This window comes from Chenopodium album, chromosome 17, assembly GCF_948465745.1.
Source record: "Chenopodium album chromosome 17, dcCheAlbu1.1, whole genome shotgun sequence".
Classification (NCBI taxonomy): Eukaryota; Viridiplantae; Streptophyta; class Magnoliopsida; order Caryophyllales; family Amaranthaceae; genus Chenopodium; species Chenopodium album.
In genome coordinates this window covers 2,226,057-2,237,141 of record NC_137850.1, presented here as the reverse complement: position 1 = coordinate 2,237,141, position 11,085 = coordinate 2,226,057, and the positions used below count along the sequence as shown (strand labels likewise).

The 11,085-nt window shown below is 34.9% G+C and overlaps 1 protein-coding gene across 1 annotated transcript; it reads left to right on the top strand.

Annotated features, from left to right (window-relative positions):
• The first annotated feature begins 303 nt into the window (after positions 1-303).
• On the top strand, positions 304-8,848 carry LOC145590216 (UDP-glycosyltransferase TURAN-like). The gene is made up of 16 exons (XM_081646964.1): positions 304-427; positions 557-664; positions 935-968; positions 1,755-1,810; positions 1,889-2,029; positions 3,481-3,629; positions 3,728-3,817; positions 3,907-3,973; positions 4,055-4,118; positions 4,190-4,304; positions 6,520-6,686; positions 6,775-6,885; positions 7,004-7,065; positions 7,205-7,257; positions 7,861-7,936; positions 8,660-8,848. The coding sequence occupies exons 2-16, from the start codon at positions 572-574 to the stop codon at positions 8,846-8,848; spliced, it is 1,467 nt and encodes a 488-aa protein (XP_081503090.1). The 5' UTR covers positions 304-427; positions 557-571.
• The last annotated feature ends 2,237 nt before the right edge of the window (positions 8,849-11,085 follow it).

Sequence of the window (11,085 nt, the reverse complement as noted above, 5' to 3'; positions counted from 1 at the left end):
AGTAATTATTTCACCATCTAAGCCAATTATCAAGTGTGTTATTAATACGTAAAAAAAAAATCATATAAGTGCAAACCATAAGTTTCTATTAAAAAAATATAATTAAAAAAACTCAATTTTAGTTTGACAATGATAATTACAATTTTAAAAAGTCTTTTATTTTTTATTTTTTTTACAAGAATTTTAAAAAGTCTTTTAAAAAATTTATCAATTGCACGTCTACAACAGTAGCAACTCGGGGCAACGCGCGGGCTACCCACTAGTTAAACAATTATACAACGGAGTTACTCCATTGTTGCTCAAGTGTTTTCATCCTTGAAAGCTACGCTGCGACATTGCAATCCTCCCCCTCTCTCTCCTCCATTGAATTGTACTGTGAATTCTCCATTGAATCAGCTCCTGAGCTTTCTCTCCTCCATTTTAAGAGGTAACATGTCTTCTTTAATTTTAATCATCGATCAACATTTTCATAATCTAGTGTTAATTGTCAATTCAATTCAATTTAGGGTTATTCTAAGCTCGATTCATGATTAATTTTTACATTTCAATTTCGTAGGAAAACAAGTTGAAGATGGGTAAACGAGGTAGAGCAGCAGTTGTTGTACTAGGGGATATCGGCCGGAGTCCAAGAATGCAATATCATGCCCTCTCACTTGCTACCCAGGTAATCAATTACTCGTACAAATTTTTGATGGCTGTTTTGTTGGGGTGCCGGTTTCGGTTGTGTTGTCTTGTCGTGTCGTGTAAGAGATTGCCAGCTCTACTCTAAAACCTGATTTGAATCTGTAAAGGCAGGAATTATTTACAGTAGGAAGGATAGCTATTTATGATCTAGATATTAAACACATTCCTTTTTTTTTTTTTCCATAATTTTTTCCGTACTATATTTATTTAAGATTCTATTAGAATGACTCAATTTTATTTCCTGTCTTAGGCATCTTTGGAGGTAGACATTATTGCATATGGAGGTATGTATGGCATTTTGATTGTTGTTTGGTGTGGTTAATGTTTGTTTTTGACAATCCTGCATCTGATTTTTTTTGATAATATTTAAAATTTCTCGAAGATATAGAGTTCCAAACACGAAGTTTTGTCTAGAAAATTTTACAGGTTGCTAATGAAATTGACCCACTGAACTCAAAATTGCTTGATCTAAAGCAAACTTGACTGACCTGTTTGACACATTTTGCTGCTTATGTTGGGATTTTTTCACCCAATTTTTAAGCTATTAAGTTGGTATTCCTTGCTTATGTTTTTTAAAGACTAGGAATCCAGGATAGTTCTCAGAAGGTTCAATAAATGGAAATAGGGTTCATTCGTGTAAGTATATAGTTTAGGACAGGGAGCTACCAATTCATGGTGCGCAGCCCTTGGGACTTTGTGATTTTAGGATTGTGTTAAAATTTTTAAGCTGTGTATTTTATTGTTGATTTATTTATTATCATCAGAATGGTGTGTCTTTTACGCTTTTATATGCTTAGGAGAAAGCTTGTTATTTGCCGTAGGAGAAGAAGGAAGGCTCACCCTTCCTTATTCTTCTATTGGCAATATTAATATGTAAAAACGAGTAAACATGGGATAGCAAATCCTGCCGTTGATTTTCTGATTCTCACAAGTTGTCTTCAGAATAATTTTTTAGTTTACCATAAAGTTTCTTTCTGCCGTCAACTTTCTCCATCAAGAAGCTTCATATTTTGTACAACACAATTAAGGATGTTATCGTACTTATCTAGCCAACCTGCATCTTTTTGTAGGTTCTGATCCACATGCTGCTCTTCTGAATCACCCTTCCATTTGTATACATCAAATGGTACTGCTTTGGTTTATGCTTATAGCTGTATCATCCAATATCATTCCCCTTTTCCTTAGTTTTATCTTGATTTTGTAGGCACAATGGCCTAAATTTACACAAAAATTACCGTGGGTACTTCGGTATTTTGTCCTTTTGCTCAAGCCACTATTTCAGCTCCTTGTACTCCTTTGGCATTTGTGCATTAAAGTACCAGCTCCAGATGTTTTCTTAGTTCAGGTGAGCAAGTACACACAATTATTTGTTTAAAATTGTTGGTTGAAGCAAATAGAATTACATTTTTTTTAGCTTATCATAAGTCAGTTTAGATAAATTTTGTGCTCTGTGGATCAATGTGGAGCATTCTTTACTTAATATGGGTCTCTTTATAACAGTTTCTGGGTTTAAGATATTCTTGTGACTTAACTTAAGGAACTTTGCTGAGTTGTGGTCATCAAATTAATCCTTCTCATGGATGATATTTGAAAAATATCTTAAAGTATAGTGGATCTGTGGAAGAAAAGCTTATCTTTGTCGGAACTTTCATTTCAGGAGACACTTGCAAGAGGTGGAGTTGGGGTAGGCGTGTTAGAGTCTAGTTGTCAAATGATTTTGATAGGAATTGTTTGGGTGGTTGTTGAGGTTCATTTTTTCCTCGTGGTACTCTCTTCGTGCACTTTATAAAGCCTCGCCTCTAATTGTGTATAGATTTTGGATAAGGTTCTCTATAGGGCGACTTTTCAGCAGCAAAGTGCTTTAATATTGAACATTTAATGATAATTATATGTTATTGGAATGAAGTCCTTATAACGACATGGCTTGGATACATCTTAGTCTCTTAGACCCATATTAATTTTTTCGTTGTAGTAGTCAGCTGAATAAAGGTGTTTTATTATATATTTTCCTACACTTAAAGCCTTTTAGTCACATAAATTATTATTCTAGAAACTAGTTTTGGAAATATATGTACAGTTAAAATTAAACTCTCTCTCTCTCTCTTTTATTTATTTATTTATTTTATTTATTTTTAAATTTCAAAATGATTTTGTGATAAATTATATGATTGTTATTTCTATACAGAACTTGTGTCCATATCCTATTTTGGAACCGTCATTTTCATGTCATTATTTTACCTGAATCAGCAATCATATCTAGCCACCTAGCCTTCAAGTGCTCTTATAGAATAGGCAGGAAAATCCACCTACTCTAAACCCCTCCACAAGTTTTTGCCAAAAATTAGTCTCCAGATTACGATGCAAGGTTAAGTAATTTCTTGTTTTATAACTAGCGAAATCCAAACTTAGATACATGAGGAGATGATGTTTTATTTATTGTCTGCACCTTCAATAATCAAGCATCACACTTATATACAGTTTATCAATACAGTGAATGACTCATTCATAGTTTTTTAGCTTTGTATATCAATATTTTGGTAAGAATAATACAAAGTAAGTTGTTTGAAGAAAGCTACTTTGGGTTTCAAGTTTGATGCTCGTTCCCATTAATAGAGAAGAATAGTGAATTATTTAAACATGTATGATAGATATATAAATTGATAAGTAAATCTAGAAACCTTAATCCTTATGAAATGAGGCCTACATGGCCACATTAATGATAGTGTGTTTGTTATGTTGTCAGTACCTCTCATATCTGAAAATTCTTCATATATATTTATTTTTGGTTTTGCAAAGAATCCGCCATCTGTACCAACCTTGGTGGCTGTGAAATGGGCAAGCTGGATCAGGCATTCAGCATTCATAGTGGATTGGCACAATTTTGGATACACTTTGCTAGGGCTGTCTCTTGGTAGAGGAAGTCGCTTTGTTGCAGTATCTCGTTGGTATCTTTCTGATTGGTTAGCTTTTCTTCTGTGTGCTCTTGCAATCATTGTATGCCATATATTTATGTTTTTTTTTTTTTTTTTTTTTTTAAATAAAGGTTTGAGAAGCATTATGGACAGCTGGCAGATGGCTCTCTTTGTGTAACAAAGGCCATGCAACATGAATTGGCTCAGAACTGGGGAATCAGGTGAGCGTTTTAGTTTTAATTTTGCAGCTTTCTTGCTGAAATGTTGGTGTCCCCTCAGTGATGTTATATATAACCTCTATTGCATGTAGAGCCACTGTGCTGTATGATCAGCCTCCGGATTTTTTCCATCCTGCTTCAATAGAGGAGAAGCACAGGGTGAGCTACCTTGCCTGTTTAGTTCAGCTTTATGCTTTTGCTTCTAATTTTGAAGTTGAATTTTTTGTGAATCATTTACAGCTGTTTCTCAAATTGGATAAAGAGTTCAGACAATCTGAGGGAAATCGAGATTGTATCAACCATGGTAAGATGCAGACAATGTTTTTGAATAAATAAAGTGACATAAACAGCCCATTAAGCTTTCTACTTCTTCAGGAAGCAGACATATGAGGACAGATGAGCCCTTTGATACTCTGTTTACTAACGTTTCTGGAGTTGGTGTCACTGAAAAGTCAACCCGGCCAGCACTTGTTGTTAGTAGCACGAGCTGGTGAGATCTGAATCTGCAAATTTATACTTGGTTGATGTGCTATATGCCTATACTACAACTAGACTTTACATTTTCCCCATGTTTACTGTTTGAGGTCAAATTATCAATTTTCTATATTCTGATGCCTTAGCCTACTTAATTAAATAAAACTAGCCTTGTGGCCCGTGCAATGCACGGATTGTTCATAGAAAATTACATTGAGAGATGATTGAGGAAATACCAATAAATCATTATGGGTGTAATGTGTAACCAAACATGATTAAAGAAATTAAAATTTTGGGACTTTAATTCAAAATGTGGCTTGAAAAAAAGGTGGAGGGACATCAAAGAGAGAAAAGGAAAAGGTTGAATTGAAGAGGGGAGATGAAGATGAAGTATTTAATGAAAGAGTTAAGAGAGATAGTGTAATATAAAATTAAAAACATAAGAAGACATGTGGCACATTGGGTTGGAAAAGATGATAGGGAAGTGTGATAGGATGGGGACCCGTGTCTTTCCCGGTTTGAGTTTTTAAATACTAAGTATAGATAGCAACAATGGCAATAAGCTGCTGCTTTGCTTATCTGTTCATCTGTCCTTAGAGTGAGGAAGGGCAACCTATAATGTTCCTTGTAATATCAATATAGAAGTTAATAGTTTGATATATGAGTGATTATCAGGAGTTTTCTGCACAGCTTTGAATCTAATAATCGTCTTTTATGTAATTCATAATGTATGATCTCCAGAGAGATTTTTGTATTTGAGCTGCTCTACGAACTCTCAAGTTGATTGCATGTATAATTTTGGAATTTTCAAACTCAAGTTCTATTATACATATCCTTAGTAACCAATGGCCTGTTTTGATACAAGTTAAAGGATCTCTTGGGAATGTCAGAGCTTTTGATTCACGGAGTTCTGTTTTAGTAAACATTATAACCGGGTTTGGTGTGATTTCATCAGAGCTTTTGATGATTGTTTTGGAGAAACTAGGGATGATGTTGCAGCTGTGAGTTTTAGTAACATATCTTTTGCTCCATCCATCCCCACTTCACTGGAATGGAGGAATTTCTTTGGGTAATCCTTTTGTTTTATGAGATTATCTGAATAACTGTAACTTGAGTAAAAAAAAATGGTATTAGTGTAGTATAGATAAGGATTTGGGAGATGTGTGACAGAGAAACCCAAACTTCGTATATGGAAGAGCAAATGAGAGAGAGATTGGCTCTATTAAGTATCAAGTTTGGATCAAAACACTCACTATTGTTACAAATCGTGATTTGAAGTTTTTTTCAGAAAAAATGAGAACATTGGAGGCATTGGACTATTGCTATACCATAAAAATACCATGGGACCCCCCCCCCCCCCCAAAAAAAAAAAAAAAAAAAAACCCACCTAAATATGTAAAAGGAAAAGGAAATTGAGGAAGATCTATATGGGTTTGTAAGGGTTTTAACTCTAAATAAAGGCATGAGGGTCACTGGTGTTTTACAATCCTCACATAGGTTCTTAAATTCACATTTGGTTCTGTAATTACCTGATAGTAAATTTAACTAGTTTGACAATTCAGTACTTAGTGTTTTTTTGTTTCCTGGTAATTGGGTTCTGTACATGGTCTAGGAATGCGTAAACAAACAACAATGTGTCATATTGATATTAGAAGTGATTGGAGAGGATACTTAAGGGATTGTTTTGATTGGCATTGGCAATCAGCAGATGTAATAACAGGTTTGACTTAAAAACTCTGTAGAAGTTGTCTAGTAATTAACATTCTGCGTATGTAAAATGACACAAGTACTTTTTAGATTAAATGAGTTTTACTTTAATACGAAGTTTGAATCTAGTAAAGTAATTTTCTTAAATTAGTGATGTATGCTTAATTTACTAGTTCTAGGCTTCTAGCTGCTTTTAAATCAAACATTATGTTGTAAATTGTTTTCGTAGGGGTAATCCAAAATGTTATTTTCCACTGCATGCTGCAAATTACAATTTTGAGTCCAATGTGCTAACCTGTTATTAACAAAACATCTAGGAAAGAATGCTAAAAGCTGACTAATATGCTTAATGCTATTCCCTTTGGCCTATATTACATTTTACATCTCATGAGAGTAATCGTGGGTATGCAAAACCAGAGTGTGAATGTAATGTAGGTCAGATGGAAAAAGAAACCCCCTTAGTTTGAAATTGATCAGCTTATGATATTTTGTATTACTGCTGATTTGTCAATACATACTGCTAGGACACCAGATGAAGATTTTGGTATCCTTCTGGAGGCAGCAGTTATGTATGACAGACGTGTTGCAGCAATCTTGAATGAGGACGATTCAATTAAAGAAGAGGTCCTTTGGGATGAAATGAATGACGGGAAACAAAATATATACCCTAGATTGCTATTTGTGATAACAGGTGCTTGTTGTCTTCACTTATGTATGATTTTTCTATTGCTTACGAAATAAGCTTTGGGAATGGAAATTTGACACCCTTCATATTGCAGGAAAAGGCCCTGAAAAAGAAAAATATGAACAAAAAATAAAGAACTTACACCTTAAGCACGTTGCTTTCCGCACAATGTGGTTGTCTGCCGAAGATTATCCCCTACTTCTTGGTACTATTATTTATATTGGCTGCTTGCTTCCTTTTTTCTGTTGATTGAATTCTCCTGTGCATAATCTTTTTATTTATCAAAAGGTGTAGTTGGTGATTACAGTTTTGGTTGTCTATAGGGTCAGCTGACCTGGGGGTTTGTTTGCATACTTCCTCGTCTGGATTGGATCTTCCAATGAAGGTATTAGATTCTAATCTTAACTATAGGGGTGAAACAAAGTTTTACTTAATTTTTTTTTTTCCTGCTGGTTAGATATATGAAAGAAGCTGCAGTGCATGGAATTATTTATATCTAATGTGTTTAACATTTCTGTTGCCAGGTTGTGGACATGTTTGGTTGTGGTTTGCCAGTTTGTGCTGCTTCATACTCATGGTAAGCTCTATAGCTTTTGTTTCTTGCAATGCTGTTTCAATGTTTCAGCAATAGATACTCGTCCATATCTTTTAAGTAAATGTTTTAGGTGGGGAACTGCTAGACATGTTATATCTCAATGAGGCATCTTAATTTTAACTTCAAAATTTGAGGTTCCCAGTCTTCAGTATAGATTCAGTGAGACTTTGTCAAGGCTTTAACCTTCTATATTAGCAGAGAATATTCTTTCCGTTGGAAGCAGATATAACATTGGCATCGTATAATGTACTTGTTTAGTCATTATTTGTCCTAAATTTTGAGTTTTTGAGTAAAATGGTTATCAATTTAACATGTTCAGAACTTTGGGAAATGAAGCAAAAATGTCATTAGTGAGACAAAGCATACATCCTTTAATATATAATAAGTTCAGGATAGGTCGATTTAGAGACTACATCAGTGATAGTAGACCAAACTTCAGAGTGCTGGGTACCTCAATCAATAAATAGTTTTTTTTTATTTCTTTCTCTATATTTTGTTCTTTTGTATATGAAGGAGCATCTTTATTCTTTTGAAATGCAAATTTCTCCATTTTATTACTACTCACTGGTTTGTTGAATCGTGTAGCATTGAGGAGCTTGTCAAAGTTGAAAGGAATGGTCTTCTTTTCTCATCTTCTTCTGAACTTGCAGATCAGCTCTTGGTAAGGCCTCTTGAGTCTTAAATTATGTTTTGTGCCTTCTAAACTTTTTAATCTTTGGTTTATTGACTGAGTTGTGGACAATGGCAGAGCCAGAATTTAGCGCTTTCATTGTTTGCAATCGTACATACATACCCTGTACTCCCATATTGAATATCAACTAATTTAACTGGTTAAAGTATTGGGATGGTATCCAATAACTAAGATCAAATCCCTTTTACCCTCTCAATCCTTCCCCTAACCCCATCCCTCCCCCCCCCCCCCCCCCCCCAAACACACACACACACACACACAAAAAAAAAAAAAAAAAAAAAAAAACTTTTTCTTTTTGCTAAAACTTGTATAGGCATAGCCTTACAGTAAGGAATAATTTTCTAAAAGTAAATTGTTTATCTGGGATTACGAGGAGCAAATTTTAGGTTTGAACAAACACTAGCATTGTACATGATGAATGATGTGTCTGTAAAGTGATTGCACCTCAAGATCGTATTGGTGGAGAAAATATATAATTTGAAGTATTCTATATATGCTGTTAAAAAAATTCAAAAGTGACTGTCACAATTAGGCTAAATGACACCATTCTGGACATACAATCAGGTTTTATGCCCTGTAGACTGTAGTTGTTTATCTGTAAATTTGTGGCTGTACTGTCTACCATCTTGGTATATTGCTTATGACTACATGCCTTGCTCACTACTGATTTAAATTTATTTTTTCTTTTTTTAGATGCTTTTCAAGGGTTTCCCTAATGAGTGTACTGTGCTCACATCGCTGAGAAATGGAGCCCTGGAAACAAGATCTTCTGTAGCTTGGGGTACTGAGTGGGAGGAGCATGCAAAACCCTTGTTACTAGAGGCAAGTTTGTTGCTTCTGCCTTCTTCTATCCGTCTGCTTCATTGTTTTATTTCTCTTTGAGTTTGCATTCTAGCCTTATTAAAATCTAAAAGGTATCAAACTTATATGGCATACATGAATAGAAGTTGGAATTTTTTGTGTAGTTTTACTGTACCTTCCTATTATTAGAGTAAGTTTTTTTTTGTCAAGCACGATATCCAATTTGTGAGGAAGTACCATTCATCTTTTGTGGGTTAAGACTAAAAGTTTTTCACCTGCAGCTTAACACTACTTTTGGCAAAGAAGTCAACCTTCTTGCGAGTTACATTTGCATTTCACTCCATTATCCAATATTCCAGTAGAATGAAGTAATAGCTCTATTCTTTTATGTTCTACTTAAGATACGCAATTTAAGACAATGTTGAAAGAGAGTAGAACATAAAAGAACAGGGTCTCACGTCCTTCTCACTCTCTCACTCATGTCTTCTTCTGATTTCATTATTCCCCTGGAACCCACCTCCTCCACCTTACCTCCCTTGCTTATATGTCCTGCCATGGATCTCACCCTTTTCTTGACAATACTCAATTGATTTTTTAAAGCTGCCATTATTTTGCAAAGATCTGCATTTATTCATCACTTTCTACCAAAATCACAATGGATATTGGCTGTGATTGCTTCCTCTTGGCTTCTCTTCTATTCAACTTGAGCAACACCTATATCACAAAGACTATCTTCTAAGTAACTATGTATAAGAATCAAGTCGTGAATTTTGCATCCATCATTTAAATCTTTGAGCTCTCTCCAACTGCCAAATTCTGCATCTTCTATATTCCCCGTTTCTCAACTAACTCTCAGCACCTTCTTTTACCTTCAATAACCAATTTGTCATTGTTACTCAACTCTTCTTTTGTCAACTTTTGGATGTACCCTTAACCTTACTCCTTTGGTTGCTCAATTGTTTGTTGCTGTCCTGGACCTGCAGACTGTGCATAGTATTCCTATTTGTGGCATGTTTCAAGCTGCCGGCTATAACTTTACTGGATTTTAGAAGGCTGGACGGAGAGACTTAGAGAGTCTAATATAAGTTGGCGTCATCTATGTGTGACATTTATTGCCTCACTATCTATTGCTGCTTTTGTATCTCAGTAAACACAATGGAAGCTGAATGGTGTTGGTGGCTGGGTCAAGGGTGAAGGGTGGCAGGAAGTGAAGAGGTGCTGGTGGCCAGCTGGGGTAAGGATGAAGAGGTGTGGGGGAGGGAAGGAAGGGAGATTTAATCATGTGTTGTTTGCTTGGTATTATTATTGCAGATCAAGAATTGAATTTGGTTTAGAATAATTATCCAGAGAGGGTGAAAAGGATAGAAATAGGGAGAGTGGGAAGCACGCAAAAAACAACTAAAAACGAAAACGAGGGCAACGCAAGTCAACTTGTTGATTTTTCTTGCATGTCGGAAACCATTGGTTGAAAAATATTTGCTCCGAAAATGCTTTCTTCACAAAGTCCATTGATCTCCTAGTGTGGCAGTTACTCGGAGTTGATGTAGTTATTATTGGATTGATAATATCTGATTTTATTAGGTGTATTCCTTCATCTTTGCTGTCATTGCATTCATAATCTTATGGTATCAGTGTTCCTCACAAACAGATTAATTTCTAAAACATGCAGGTTATATCTCGAAATTCTAGTTGATCTTATAGCATACTCTTATGTGGACTGGCATTCATCTCTGTGTAATGATACAGATTACAATGGTATGTTATCAGCCTCTCTCTCTCCCCTCCCCCTTTTTTTTTTGTTTGTTTGTTTTTTTTTTTTTTTTTTTTTTCTCTCAAAGACCAGTCATTACTAATGATGTATGACAACATTGATGACTATTTTGAGATGATAGTCAGGTTCAGTTATTTTATTGTAGAAATGGTTCTCTGTTTTTTAATTTTAACATTGTCATTGAAGAAAACAGATACTCTGTATTTATTTTGTTGTGAAGTAACAGGCGAATTTGTTGCTATGAATCCAGGTTTATATTCGTTCAGACAATACCTAATCATAGATGAGACTTGAATTTATGTTGAAACAGACTCCTGGTACAGTGAAGCTCTTAAAGAAAAATGCTAGGCGCCTAGGCCTTTTGCGGCACTATTTACAATAGCTTGATTTTGAGTTAGTTACATGCTTATGTGTATCAGTCAGTTTAGTAATGCTCATGTAATCCTTTTTTTTGTCTGGACATAGTTAGTCATGTATATTATTTTTGAGATGCATAGAACAAAATTAACTCATGAAAAGTGCGTCAAATATGGTAAGACATAAGGAG

Excerpts from the sequence above, each read along its gene's own strand:
- LOC145590216 (XM_081646964.1), top strand. The coding sequence starts at position 572 with ATGGGTAAACGAGGTAGAGCAGCAGTTGTTGTACTAGGGGATATCGGC. Across the intron at positions 3,818-3,906 it reads GCTCAGAACTGGGGAATCAG|AGCCACTGTGCTGTATGATC; the intron begins GTGAGCGTTTTA and ends TATTGCATGTAG. Across the intron at positions 7,258-7,860 it reads TGTGCTGCTTCATACTCATG|CATTGAGGAGCTTGTCAAAG; the intron begins GTAAGCTCTATA and ends TGAATCGTGTAG.